General features: G+C 49.3%; 1 protein-coding gene across 3 annotated transcripts in view; it reads right to left on the reverse strand.

The window, feature by feature from the left end:
- Positions 1-286: 286 nt before the first annotated feature.
- The window catches only part of SCARB1 (scavenger receptor class B member 1), a 93,489-nt gene continuing 78,660 nt past the window's right edge, over positions 287-15,115 (reverse strand). For 2 of the 3 annotated variants that reach the window (XM_027567033.1, XM_027567035.1), the window contains exons 10-13: positions 11,165-11,216; positions 10,153-10,299; positions 6,132-6,260; positions 287-1,245 (exon numbers count right to left, since the gene is read on the reverse strand). In XM_027567033.1, coding sequence (XP_027422834.1) covers positions 6,132-6,260; positions 10,153-10,299; positions 11,165-11,216 — 328 coding nt within the window. In that variant the 3' untranslated portion in view covers positions 287-1,245. The remainder of the gene's footprint in view (positions 1,246-6,131; positions 6,261-10,152; positions 10,300-11,164; positions 11,217-15,115) is intronic. The other variant, XM_027567034.1, reaches the window with a different exon arrangement.

Genomic DNA, 15,115 nt, shown 5'->3' on the forward strand with positions numbered 1-15,115 from the left:
CTAGTGGTAAAGAACCCGCCTGCCAAAGCAGGGGATGCAAGAGATGCAGGTTCGATCCCTGGGTTGGGAAGACCTCCTGGAGGAGGAGATGGCAAGCCGCTCTAGTATTCTTGCCTGGGAAGCCCCATGGGCCAGAGGAGCCTGGCAGGCCACAGTCCATAGGATCGCACAGAGTCAGACACAACTGAAGTGACTTAGCACTCGAGAAGAGCCTAGAACTTCCAAAGGAACCGCACCCCCTCGCCAACCCAGCCTCCCATAAACAGGCTGTTACAGACTCAGGCAATCACTTTTTAAAAAGGTTTATTACTTCAATTGTGAATTATTTTTAAAAGATGATATTCAGTTTTTCTTCCAGTAGAAAAGAGACAGAGGCTTGTCCCAGAGACCAGGAGTCCCAGACGGATGGGTCTCCTGACCAGACACCCAGGCTGACGTCCCGGACGGAGCCTCTCTACCTCTGCCCTGGCACCTGGTAGCTGCAGACCTTGGTGGGGGGCAGCTCAGGGCACAGCCTCCTGCCACCCCAGTCAGGAAGTGACCAGCTCAGTATACAGGATGATGTCAGTTTAGGCTGGAGGGAAGGGACCCGCACACCCAAACCCATGATCCTGCAGGGGGTTTAGGATGCATCTCCGTTTCTGAGGCCCAGATGGCTGTCCAGTGGCTACAGCTTTGGTCCGGGCTGGGTGCTGAACCACAAAACCTTGCCCACCAGGTTCAGGCACAAGAAGTCAGCACTCCTAGGCTGGATTTGGGGACAGTGGCGGCCTCTCAGGGCAAATGCCCTGTCCTGCATGGATGAGCCACCAGGAAGGGGCTGCAGTGTTTCACAGATGGAGCGGGCCGCTGGGGAGAGGTGACGTGAGTCACTAAGAGCCTGGGCTAGGGGACCCCATGCCCATAGCACCTACGGTCAGGCCTGTGGATTACTTGGAGAGAAGTTTCCAGAACAGTCCTTGTTGACCAGTCTTTCCCCCAAGTCTCTCAGCAGCGGCTCCATCCCTGAGTATTTGCACACACCTGTGCACACATGTGGACACGTGCCAGGGGCATGTGTGTGTGTGTGTGTGTGTGTGTGTGTGTGTGTGCGCGCGTGCGTGCAATGTGCAGGAGGTGGGGGGCTCAGACTTTGGGACTGGTGGGCTGTCCACGGAGCGAGTCCTGAAGAAGCGGGGTGTAGGGGCTGGGAAGTTGGTCTGGCTGAGTGGCCAGACAGGGCTGGCTGATGGCATCTTTGGAACCCTGTGGAGAAAAGGCAGGGCACGCTGCATCACTAAGGCCGGCCACCAAGCCCCGCCCACGCCAAGCCCCGCCCACAACCCACCCCGCCCCTTCACATCCTCCACCAGAATGGAAACCCCCCTGGGAGTCCCCATCAGCAGTCCCCACCAATCAAGCCTGAGATGAGAAAAGACTGGAGTGACCTACAGACTCCTGGGCCGCAACTGCAAGGGTCTCCCCATCTCATGAAACACCATCCCGCCCTGCTCTCACCCCATTTTAGAGATGGGGAAACTGAGGTCCAAAGGGACTCGCCTAATACAGAGAAAAGGGCAGAGCAAGGTATTCAGGGCTTATATAAGCAATACTGTCGACACAGGAAAATTGGAAACCGCCTAAACGTCCACTGATATCATAATGCATCAAAAACATAGAGTCGCAAAGTGGTAGTCAACCTACACAGCTGTCACAAACAGAAAATCGAGAAAGGGAAAGCCAGCTGCAGAGTGATTCACATAGCATGTCCTCCAGAGATGTTTCAAAAACTGATCTGTTGCTCATGGATACAGATTTAGAAGGGGAAAACAGGCACACACCAAATTCCTAGAAATGACTGTCTTGGGATAGGGGGAGGGGCTGTGGGGCTTGGTGGGGTGGGGGCAAAGGGCACACAGTGAAATGGAGAACTGGGACAAGATGTGAACAATTAATGCTGCTGAGTCTGGGTGAGAGGGAACTCGGTGTCGTTCATCTAGCTTTACTTTTTTTTTCTAATTTCACAATTTAAGGAAATTTCATGAAATTAAAGAGACATGGATGGACCTAGAGCTGGTTATACAGAGTGAAGTAAGTCAGAGAGAAAAACAAATATCGTATATGAACGCATGTATGTAGAATCTAGAAAAAAAATGGAACAGATGAACGTATTTGCAGGGCAAGAATAGAGAAGCAGATGCAGGGAGCAGACATGCGGACCCAGGGGAAGGGGAGGGCGGGCCGAGCTGGGACACCAGGACCGATGTGGGCACTGCCATATGTAAAACAGATAGCCAGTGGGAAGCTGCTGCATAACACAGAGAGCTCAGTTCGGGGCTCTGTGCTGACCTAGACGGGTGAGGGGTGAGACGGGGGTGTGGGAGGGAAGCTCAGGAGGGAGGGGATATATGCATGCATATAGATGAGTCACTTGGTTGTACAGCAGATACTGGCACAACATAGTAAAGCAATCATACTCCAACAAAAAAAAAAAAATTAAAGGTAAGCTGTGATAATAAAAACTGGGGGTAACTTTTCATCCCCCTAAGCCTTCTATCTTCATTCCCCTTGAAGAATGGAGAGAGATGCCTTCTTGCCCAGCAGCTGTGGCTGGAAAACCCCCAAAACCCCTGCCCGCTTGGACCTTGCGCACAAAGCCCAGAGGTCTGCTTCACTGTGGGGTGGGGAAAAATCAAACTCCACTCTGGGCAGGACCAAGGGGAAGGTGAAACTCCCGGCTCCTCTCCTGTGGGACTGATCTCAGGCTACCCAGACTGAGCCACATTCCAGCCAGGAGCAAGGAGGGGAGGTGGTGGGGGCACGGTGTCAGAACAAGACCAGTGCCCCCCGCTGACCCACACTCCCACATACAGACAGCAGGCGATAGTCGGGGTGGTGGGTGGAGGGCAGATTCTCAGCAATGTGGATCCAAAGAACTAAGACTGGAGACAGCCTCGCTCAAAAGTGATCAGTTCTAATGAGGTGGATGAAACTGGAGCCTATTATACAGAGTGAAGTAAGTCAGAAAGAAAAACACCAATACAGTATATTAACCCATATATATGGAATTTAGAAAGATGGTAACGATGACCCTATATGCAAGACAGCAAAAGAGACACAGATGTAAAGAACAGACTGTTGGACTCTGTGGGAGAAGGCAAGGGTGGGATGATTTGAGAGAATAGCACTGAAACATGTATACTATCATATGTGAAACAGATCGCCAGTCCAGGTTCAATGCATGAGGCAGGGTGCTCGGGGCTGGTGCACTGGGATGACCCTGAGAGATGGGATTGGGGAGGGAGGTGGGAGGGAGGGTCAGGATGGGGAACACATGTACACCTATGGGTGATTCATGTGAATGTATGGCAAAACCCACCACAACACTGTAAAGTAATTAGCTTCCAATTAATTTTTTTTTTTAAGTGAAAAGGGGAAACTGCTTTTTCAAGAAAGACACATGTAACAAACCCTCAAGGAAGCAGAACCTGAGACAGATTCCTCCTCCTCCTCCTGTTCCCTAACACTGTCCTTTAACTGAGGAATGAGGACTTGGAAATAATGAGACTCATAAGAAGGTAAGAAAGATCCAGGAACATGCCCTGCAGGGCTGCCTAGTACAGTTGTCCAGGTTGATCACTGTACAAAGGCACTCAGCCAAGGGGGCTATACATGGGTTGTATTCTGTGTTCTAAACCTTCAGTCCTAAAGCAGGCCATGTCTGCGCAGAGGGGCTGTATTTTTCTTACTCACATAAAGACATCTTTCTGGGCTAGCAGCTAAAGGCCACCCCATGCCCAAGTGCAAGGCAAGGTGTGGGATCTCCCCCAGGTGTTCAAAAAAGGTTAGAGGCTTCCCTGAAGGGATTCTAGGTCTTCTGGACCACTAGCAACTTCTCAGGTGCCTGCCTGGCCCCCTAAAACAGCATGAACAGGACACTGCCTTCCCCAAGCACACATGACTGGGGATAGGGGTCTCATCTGGGCTCAGCCTTCCAGAAGGCAAGGCAATAGAACCTCTTTAATCAAAAACTTCTCTGGGACTTCCCTGGTGGTCCATAAGACCATACTGCCAATGTAGGGGGCGCAGGTTCGATTCCTGGTCAGGGAACTAAGATCCCACATGCTGTGTGGTATGGGCAAAAGATTAAAAAAAAAAAAAAAAAAAAAAAGCCTTCCCTGATAACTTGAAGCTTGAATTCTGTTGGTAAAGTCAAGAGGAGACTCCAATGTTTGGTGTGGATTTTTTTTGGAGGGGGGCGGGGCAGGGAGTGGTGGGCAGGATATCCTGGCTGCGTCCAGGGAGGCATAGCCACAGGGCTGAGACCTCACAATCACCAGCTCTATCTTTGCTAAAAGCCAGTAACACCCTTCTAGGAAGACCTCACCCTTACACCCCCAGAACACCAAACAAGTTTCTGCAGAAGGGAATTTTGGCTGGAAGGGGGAGGGGTATCCAAGGGGCCAAACTGTACCTAAGAAGGCGTCCCAGAGGAATTCTGGGAGAGAGGAAGGAAAGCGGGGTACCCATCTCTGGCTAGGATGTCCTGCTCCCAAGCTCAGGAGGACACCCCCTTAACACTCAGCCCTGACGTGGTCGGGCTCTCTTATCCCCAGATCGGCAGGAGGAGCCCCCCAGAATCTGGCTGGGGACACAGCTGTCCCTCCCTTCTGCTCCTCGCAGGGACTGGCAGCGCCTGCCAGCAAACACACCCACGCCAGCACTTGGCGTGTTCCGTTTTCTCTCCTCCTCCAACCCTGGCAGTCGAAGCAAACTGGAGCAGCCAACTGGCCCCAAAGAGAAGGGCTGTCGACTCGTCCTCAGGCTTAGCTCTGAAGAAAGCTATTTAAACCCGGGCAGGCACAGCCCAAGAAGCTGGCGAGGGCGGCACATTTTTCAGAAACCAAAATAACAGCTATGATCAGAGGCACAACCATAGTGCGACTGACTCACTGCTGCCCAAACCCCAACAGTAGGGCTAAGAGCTCTGCCTGTCACCTCCCCCGGCTGGACTTAGCTCTCCTAAGACCTCAGACCTAAAGGAACACAGCCCAGAGGAAGGTGAACCCACAAGGCACCAGCCTACTTCTTCTGCAGGTAGGTTGTCAGATACAGGGAGGGCAGCTCGTTAAATGTGAATTTCAGGTAACCAACGAACAGGTTTTCAATATAAGCGTGTCCCGACAATTGCATGGGACACACTTAGGCAAAAAATCATTCACTGTTTACCTAAAATTCACATTTAACTGAGCATCTCTTTGCTGCTGTTATTTCTTGGGAGTTTTTTTGGTTTGTTTTTGCTCAATCTGGCAATCCTACCTTCAGACTGAGTCCTGGATATATAGTGGGTGCCCAGGTGATGCCTAAATTGTTTCTTCCTTGGTCAGTCATCCCAGATTCACTTAAACCAATCTGTATCAGGGACTTCCCTGGCAGTCCAGTGGCTAAGACTCCACGCCTCCAATACAGGGATGTGGGTTCGATTTCTGGTTGGGGAACTAAGATCCTACACTCCGCAGGGCGCAGCCAAAAATAAATAAATAGACCAATCTACTCATAATCCCCTTGGTTCGTGTGCGCTTAGTCGTGTCTAACTCTTTGCGGCCCCATGGACGGTAGCCCACCAGGCTCCTCTGTCCATGGGGTTTTCCCAGGCAAGAATGCTGGAGCAGGATGCCATTTCCTTCTTCAGGGGATCTTCCCAACCCAGGGATCAAACCCACGTCTCCTGCACTGGCAGGCGGATTCTTTACCACTGAGTCACCAGGGGATTAAAATAACACATTCCTGGGGCCTGTCCATGATTCTATTTCAGGAGGTTTAGAAGAATGTCCTCAGATCTTCATTTTTAGCAGACTTCCCCAGAAGAGTCAATTGCACCGGAAGTCTGAGAAGCAGCTGACCTAAACCTCGATCCTGCCTTTTTAAGACAAACTTGAAAATAAGACACCAGCCCTACTAATCGCCCTCCATCCCCTACCACATCTGGGATCACTCAGAATGTAAGAAGACAGCAAAGTACACATTTTCAGTCTGTAGACAGGTGAAGTGCAGGCTGAAGAGATGGATGAGATCCAAAGCCTTTAAGGGTGCCAGAGTTCTACTCACTACGGGAGGAGGTGGGGAGTGGGGGGGCATTACCTGGTACCCACCTACAGTCTTGCTTCTTGCAGTACAGTTCCCTTGGGAGCTGATGTCATCAGGAATTCAGAATAGGCCTGAACGGCCTCCTTATCCTTTGAGCCCTTTTTAAAACTAATCCAAAATAAATAGCATTTCTCCTAGAAGATAACCAAGCTAATTTATAGTTGCCGTCGCAGCTGAACACACACGGGTTTTATAGGTTTCTTCAATTTGCAGGGTTCTTCAAAAAGCAGAGGGTGGGGTACAGAACTTTCACGTCCAACCACCATTAATGATTTGCAGTTGGGAGATCTGGGAAGTGATAGTGCCCTTCACCCAAGACACGTACACCAGCATCTTCAGGAAACACATTTGGTCAGATGGGCAAACTAAAAAGGGTCTTTCGGCCTGAGAATTTAGGCCAAGTTGAGCAGGGCAGATGGGCTATGGTGCTCATGGCGGCTCAGCCTAGTCTCAGAGAGGTGAGCAAGTGGCATGTGGAGAATTTCATGCTGTACTGACTGAGCCAGCAGGTGGCATTTTAAATAGACCAGAAACAGAGGTGTTTCTGTTTAAAATAATTTTTTTTTTAAGAATGACTTGAACAAAAAAAACATCTTTGAAGAGAAATTAAAATATGTTGAGTTTAACGACGTGCCATTCTTTTTTTTTTCCCCCAGGGGAAATATATAAAAACACAAAAGGCCTAACCCTTGCTAAACCAAAAATTACACGTGTTTGTCATTCAGCTGTGTCCAGCTCTTTGCGACCTCATAGACTGTAGCCTGCCAGGCTCCTCTGTCCAAAACACACAATGGGATAAATTTCATTGATTGGGCCTCCACTATAACCTGCGGGGAGGGAGCCTCACCATAATTAATAGAAAGGATGAATAATCTTATGGGACTTGGGGGACAAGGATGGGGGATGAAGCAGGGAAGTGTTCACATCCTGCATCCTCAGTCTCCTCCCCCTTCCCCTTCTAATAGACCATTAGGAGAGAGACAGAGGGGACAGAGGGCGGGGGCTGTCTGGCCCCGCCCTCACCAGCTGCTTCCCCTGGCCGCGTCCACCTCACCCCCACCCCCCGCCTGTGTGGCTGTGTATGTCTTCACTCCTGGAAACGCACGGTGATGCTGGGCCTGGGGAGTCATCCACAGACTGGGGGCTAGGGCCTCTGGTCCCCTCTGTCCTCCAGCATAATTCATTCCAAACACCATTGGGAGTTCCCTTCTGCTCTGGCTGGGACAGTGACAGAGGACAGGGTCCCCAACGTTCATTGGGGGCTCAAGACACCAGAGGCCCTGGTACCCTCACATCAGTGCAAACCTTTTCCCCCGAAGGATGGGGAATTTGGAAGAGAAATGGTGATAAAGGTCTGAAAGCCCAGGTTAAGAGCCTGGAAAGGTTTAATATCGCCCCAGCTACCAACAAGCAAGCAAGCATGCAATCTGCCTCCGAGAAAAAGGCAAAAGAGAAAAGGCTGTTTGCCAAAGCTAAAGCAAGAAAGCGGGTGTTGCAGGTGGCCCGAGGGGGCAGCAGAGAAGCTGGGCAACCCCCCTCCGAGGCCCAGGCCTGGGGCTCCAGGAAAACTTGGAGGGGGGGGCCCCACAGGGGGGTTTCTGGTTCATGGATTCAATATGGCCTTGCAAGACTCTGCCACTGAGTGGTGTCCACTGTCTACCAGCTAGCTACTCACCCAAGTCCTCTGCCCTGGGGACCCTTGTCACCATGTGATGGCAGTAACCTGCCTAAAGCCCCCTGGTCTCCAGACCTCACATCCTATTCAGGTCTGTACCCCCCAAACTGTGCAGTGTCCCCTCAAAATAAGCTGTGAAAGTGTCAGTTAATGCCATGAATGAATTCCTGAATGATGCCAAATCAGAAAGGGGTTTTCCTTGGGACTTCCATGGCAGTCCAGAGGTTAAGACTATGTGCTTCCACTGCAGGGGGCAGAGGTTCAATCCCTGGTTGGGGAACTAAGAGCCTGCATGCCCTGCCGCAAGGCAGAGGGAAAAAAAGACCAAGGAAGAAAGAAAAGAAAAAAAGAAAGGGGGTATTTGTTGTCCCCTGATCTTCTTCCAGACTTTGAATGGCAGATGCCCCAGGACTGGTTCTTCAGGGCTCTTGTTCCTGAATACTTGCTCCCATTCTGGTCCAAGCCAGAGTATCCTAGCTCACCTGGGCCTCCCCACTGGTCCCCCTGCTTCTGCTTTCTCATTGGAAGGTCTATTAATAGTTGCCACATGTCAACCGACCCAGTCACTCCTCTCCTTAAACCTATTATTGACCAGAGGCGTATCAACATGTTTTTAGAGAGTGAATTAACATGTTTAAAAAAAAAAAAAACACGTTAATACAATTAACATCACCATGCGAAGTTGTTAGAGCTTAAAATTGATTAAGGGCTCATTATACAGCTTATGATTGTCATTATCACTCACGGTTTGCTTCATTAAGGTTTTTGTTCCAATCCTGTTTATATTATAAACGTAAAATTTTCCCCAAAATGACACATTGTGAAATTTTGAGTGAAGAATAATTTTTTGGTGAATTTTAGGCAGATACTTTCTCTGACTGTCTGCACAACATATATACTAGTGTCTCAGAAGACAGAACATAGTTCTGATTCAGACAATGTGAATATTAGACCAACAAAGAGACAAAAACCTTAGTGATTGATTTTGATGCAGAAAGTGAAAACAGAACTCACGATGCTAGAGAATGCTCCTTTGTTTCTACAGAGGAGTGGGTTGAAGACAACATTTCATGAAAATGAGAAGACTGTACAGGTGTGTCAGGGGTAACTACTGATTGCAATAACCTACACACAGTCAAATAACAGAATTAATTTTTGGCTGGCCAAAATAAAAATCGCCGGCTACAGGCATTTGTTTCTGCAAAAATTCCCCAGTCAATAATGAGTTAAAAGCTTCCAGTCATCCCTTGGAATCAGTTCCAAGCCGCTCACCCTGAGTTACAGGGCCAGGAATGACCTACCTCTGCCTCTGAGATACCACCTCCCCTGCTGCCCCTACAGCCAATCTAGTGTGGCAGGATCCTCCAATACAGCCCCACCCATTCCTGCCTCAGGGCCTTTGCACTGGCCATTCCTCCACCTGCAGCAGTCTTTCCATGACTCTGTGCTGAGCATTCACATCTAAGCCTAAATTCAACCTCTTCAGAGAAACCTCTTCTGACATTATTGCTATCACTGTCCCCAACCTCCCTGGATACTGTGGCGCCCAGTCTAGCAGCCAAATGTGGCTGTGGAGGCTTTGAAATGGGGTGAGTCCCAATCAAGATCTGCTGTAAGTGTCAAATACACACCGATTCCAAAGACTGCACTCAAAAACATAATGCAAAAGTACTTAATTTTTTTATATTGATTGCAGATTGAAATGGTAATCTTTTGGATATATCCAGGTTAAATAAAAGATATGATTGAAATTAATTCCCTTTTACCTAACGTGGCTATTAGAACATTTAAATTTAAAATCACACATGTGGCTCGTGTGGTATCTGTCCTGGACAGCACTGCCCTGAGCCCATCACATTCTCTATCATCTTTATCATTGGTGAAATCACTTCTTCTGTTTAGTTACTTGACTCCCACCTGTCTTTCCAACTAGAATGCTGGTCCCCGCATGCCCATCAACAGGAACTGTCTTGTTCACTGTTGTACGCGCTGTACCTGCCAGAACCTGGCAGCCAGCAGCTGCTGACTAGATGAACAAACCATTCGAGTACCAGGTCTCATGATCCAAAACCACTGCAGTGCCTCTAAAGTTGGGCCCCCTAGCCTCCCAGAACAGGCAGAGAAGTGGTAACAGAAGGTGCAGGAAAGGCAAGGATGCAGTGATGGATGGCTCCCCAGCCCAAGTAGAGACCTAGGACTGCTGCTCGAAGTGGGTGCAGGCTGAGGGTGCAGGCTGTGTCCATGGGCACAGCAGGAAGGGACAGTTGGGGAATCTGATTTAAGCCCCTCCTTCCCCCAAGCAGGCAAGCAAGGGACCACTCAGCCCAGGCCATGCTCTGACCACTACTTACTTGGCTCCGGATTTGGTAGATGATGGGGATGAGCAGTAGGACGCAGCCCAGGGCAAGGAGCACATACTGGGCATAGTGTAGCACTTTGGGCATCAACACCAGCTGGATATAGAACGTCTCAAGGGTCTCACCCTCCATTGCTCCACTCTGGGGAAGAAGGACAAACAGATCGACTAGGGCCACATGCTATAAGCTGAGGGTGCAGATGCCACTCTATCCCTTCCCCATCCCATGACCACTGGCCAAAGCATGCCATTAGCCAGCCTCTATGTCCTCCAGGGCCACACAACAGGACTATATTTCCCAGACTCCCTTGCAGCTAGGCAGGCCCATGTGACTTCTTCTGGCCAATGGGATGTGGGCACAAGGATGTTACAATTTCCACGCCTGGCTCCCATGTGATTCTCTCCATCTCTTTGCCAATTTACTGAATGGAAATGGATTCTGAGGATCTCCGAAAGGTCAGGACCAAACGATGGAAGGAGCCCAGATGTCCCCAAATGTCTGCATGGAGCAGAGCTCCACCTCCCCCCTCCATCAGACTGTGATGTGAGCAGGAAGCGAATTTGACATTTGGAGACTGTCTGTTCCGGCTGTTAGCTCACCCTGAATTAAAATGAACTAAGCCAGAAGGAATCTTGAAAAGCTGGGAGAAAAGGAAGTTCAATAAAAAGCTGACACACTGAAAACGAACTTCCCTTCATCTTTGGAGAAGTGGTCACATGCATTAGCAAAATTATTTTATACCCTGACCAGGGACTTTACAATCTCAGGCAGCTTCGTCTTTCTCATCTCAAGTGAGCCTTTCAGTCCAGTGGCGTGATTGACATAAGGTGCTTGGAGAGGGCGAAATTTCTAATAGACTGTTCTGCATCACAGAGTCCAGCCACCCAGTCCCGCCTCCCCACCACACACAGCCTCTTGCCTCAAATGCCCACATCAGCTCCTCACTGAGGCATCAGACACCATGACCACAGGTACCTGATACCCAGGGAGAGGGAGGCAGCCTTACCTCTTCGAACCACATTAGCGGCAGGACCACTGGCTGGATGTTCCCAGTTTGTCTGGAAATAAGGGAGATCAAGCAAGTGAGAAGTTTTGTCAGGGTGCCTCAGGTCAGACAGCTCTGGACCTGTGATTCTACAACGACTATATCGGCGTGGTCTTGAGGAATGGGTATCTCCTGACGGGAAGCAACCTGACAATCTGACAATATCTTTTTAAATGAAAACTTCATGTCTTCTATGTGGTAGGTGCTGCCAGGGACCTAGCTGATGTGCATTTCTTCCTCTTTGAAACAGAATGCCAGTTTTTTGCAGGATGGCAATGTACCCAGCTAACAAACAATGTGGTTTATGCTGATCCCCTGCTTTCCTTCAGGGAGTCTGGAATTTGGGTGCATACCAGGCAGAAAGCGCCGATGTGACCAGCCCCCAGTAAACATCCCCTGGGAAGAGTTTCTACTGGGCATCCCTGGTAGGGGACACTTCACACATATCACAACTCATCACTGGGAGGAGGAAACATGTCCTATGTGACTCCCCTAAGAGAGGGCTCTAGAAGCCTCTGTCTGGTTCCCCCAGACTTCACCCTGTGAGCCTGTCCCCTTTGCTGGTTATGTTTTGAATATTTTCTATATAATAAATCACAGCCGAGTCTTCCCAGTGAATCATCGAACCTGACAGTGGTCCTGGGAACCCCCGACACAGTCAGTTACCAACAAGCTGTGTGACCTCGGGCATGCCCCTTACCCTCTCTGTGCTTCCTCTGAAAAATGGGGATTATAATGAATTCCCCACAGGGTTCTAGTGAGGACTGAATGTGGATACATGAAAAATACCCAGCATATAGAAAGTGTTCAGTGTTTATTACTGTTGTCTAGTTGTTAAATGGCTTTCCAGGTGGGTGGTTCCATGGTAAAGAATTTGCCTGCCAGTACAGGAGACTCAGGAGACACAGGTTTAACCCTTGGGTTGGGAAGATCCCCTGGAAGAGGAAATGGCAATACATTCCAGTACTCTTGCCTGGAAAACTGCATGGACAGAGGAACCTGGAGGGTTAAAGTCCACAGTGTTCTAAAGAGTCAGACATGACCTAGCGACTGAGCATGCAGCTGTTAAATGCCAGGAAACAAGAGAACAAACAAATATTCCGTAACTTCACCTTCCTGAGTCTGCTTAAAGAAGGCACAGCTGGAGGGGAGATGGAACCCACTAGGGGGACAGGCACTAGAGTCGGCACAAAAGGCCCAAATCCTCAATCACAATTCTCAAAGATCACTTATTAAGGAGAGTGCTGGGTAGTGAAATGAATTTACACAGTATCACCTGCAGAGGAGACAGACATGGAAAACATTCTAGAAATACAAGGGGGGTCCACCTTCACTTTGGCCTCTTTCATCTGAGTTTCTAAGAACTGATGTCAATTAAATGCACAGACCGTGCAACCCTCGTGCCTCTATCTTGTGACCAAACAGCACAGAAGTTCCTCGGAGAAGTCACAGCTTGATGGCTCTGTTTCTGGAACAGCTGTGTTTCTAGACTTTGCCCACACTGGTTCCTCAACAGCCCTCAGGGATGTTGATAAACACCATCTTTGAGACCACCACCCCAGCCCACAGCAGCTCTGAACAGCTGGGGACACAGAGCCCCAGAGAGATCAAAGTAGCAGTGTGTGGCCACCAACAAGCAGAATCCAGCCACCCAGAGAGACTGACCGCTGGCTTGGGCAACATTTGTCAGAATGAACTCTCAACAGGTGAAACTGAGGTGTTAAAATCCAGATTCTGAAACCTGCGTTTGCAAATGCATCGGATGTGGCCACACTGAGCCCGAGGCCCCTGGTGCTCTACAGAGACTGGCCCTTGGCCCGTCCCCACCCAGCCTGTCCGGTTCCTCTGTCCTAGTCACCTGCCCGCCCTGAGCATGAAGTTAGCAGACCAGGCATTGAGTGATGGGGGGCCCTCCGGAACTCCAGCCTGAGCAGCAGACGCCTAAGGCCCAACATGGGGCTGTCTCACCAGCCACAAACACTTCAGGAACAAACTCTCTGAGCAGACTCAAAAGGTAAAGATGGAAAGCTTGGACTTGTTGGCGGTCCAGTGGTTAAGAATCCACCGGCCAAAGCAGGCGACACAGGTTCAATCCCTGGTCGGGAACATTCCACTTGCTGTCGAGCAACTAAGCCAGCACACCACAACTACTGAGTCTGCCCTCTAGAGCCCGAACTCTACAACAAGCTAAGTGACTGCAACGAGAAGCCTGTGCACCTCAACGAGACAGCAACGAAGACTTAGCAAAGCCAAAAAAATTAAAAACTAATTAATTGAATTAAAAAAAAAAAAAAAGCCAGCAGAGGAGTGCAGATGAGCTATACGAATGATCCCCAGTGCACTCAAAGTGTTATTATTCTTTCCAGCTGAAAGACATCTCACAAAGCCAAACAGATGCTCACATTCCTGCAGCCCAGGAATCTTTCTGAAGGATTTTTTTTTTTTTTTTAATGGAACTATTTCAAACACACTAAGTACAGACCCTGACAGAACAACCAATCAGCATGCTCCCTCACCCGGCTCTATCCTGAATGAGTGAGTGAAAGTTGCTCAGTTGTGTCCAACTCTTTGCCATCCCATGGACTGTAGCCCACCAGGCTCTCTGTCCATGGAATTCTCCAGGCCAGAATACTGGAGTGAGTTGCCATTTCCTACTCCAGGAGATCTTCCTAACCCAGGGATCGAACCCGGGTCTCCAGCATTGCAGGCAAGATTCATTCCCATCTGAGCCACCAGCTCTGTGCTATAGTGATGTTATAGCAAGAGTTGGCGAAGACATGGAGATGCTGGCACCCTCCCACGCTGCTGGTGGGAGTGTGAAATAGTGTAGCCGCCCTGGATAACAGTCTGACGGTTCCTCAAACGGTTAAACATAGGGCCACCAGAGGACCCAGCAATTCTGCTGTAAGATATCTATCTACCCAAGAGAAATGAAAACATACATCCACATACTCAGGCATAAATATTCAGAGCAGGACTTCTCTGGTGGTCCAGTGGTTAAGAATCTGCCTGCCAATGCCGGGGACCCAGGTCCCATCCCTGGTCCAGGAAGACTTGACGTGCCAAGGGGCAACTAAGCCGGTACACCCCAACTACTGAGCCTGTGAGCCTAGAGCCTGTCCTCCACAACGAGAGAAGCCACCGCAACGAGAAGTCTGTGCAACGCAACCAGAGAGTAGCCCCTGCCCGCTGCAACCAGAGAAAGCCTGAACACAGTAATAAAGACGTAGCACAGCCAAAAACGAAAGACACAAACTTTTTTAAAGATTTAGAGCAGCATTATTCATAACGGCCAAAGAGCAGAAACAGCCCAAATGTCTATCAGTTGATGAATAAAAGCACGGTCTTGCCAGGCAATGGCATATTATTCAGCAGTAAGATGGACTGAAGTGCTGACACCTGCTACAACATGGATGAGCCCTGAGAACCCCAGGCTAAGTGAAAGAAGCCAGTCACATACAACTCTGTTCACATAAGATGGCCCAAATGGGTAAATCCAGAGAAATGGTAAGTAAATTAAGGGTTGCCTGAGGCTGAGGGAAGTGGGGAGTGACGGCTAACGGTGCAGGGTTTCTTCTGTGGGTTGATGGAAAAGTTTCAAAATGGACTGTGGTGATGTCGTCCAACTCTGTGAATATCCTACTGCACTGTATGTTCTTAAAGGGTGAGTTTGGTACCGTGTGAATTAAATCTTGATGAAGCTGTTACTGGAAAAACAAAAAAACAGAAAAAGAAAACCTGTGCTTAAAAAATTTCTCCTGTCTACCATATGACCCAGCAAGCCCACTCTTGGGTATATACCCAGAGAAAACCGTAATTCAAAAAGATACATGCACCCCAGTGCTCACTGCAGCCAAGACACAGAAGCAACCCAAATGTTCGTCAATAGAAGAATGGATAAAGATGTGCTGT

Source organism: Bos indicus x Bos taurus, chromosome 17, assembly GCF_003369695.1.
Source record: "Bos indicus x Bos taurus breed Angus x Brahman F1 hybrid chromosome 17, Bos_hybrid_MaternalHap_v2.0, whole genome shotgun sequence".
Classification (NCBI taxonomy): Eukaryota; Metazoa; Chordata; class Mammalia; order Artiodactyla; family Bovidae; genus Bos; species Bos indicus x Bos taurus.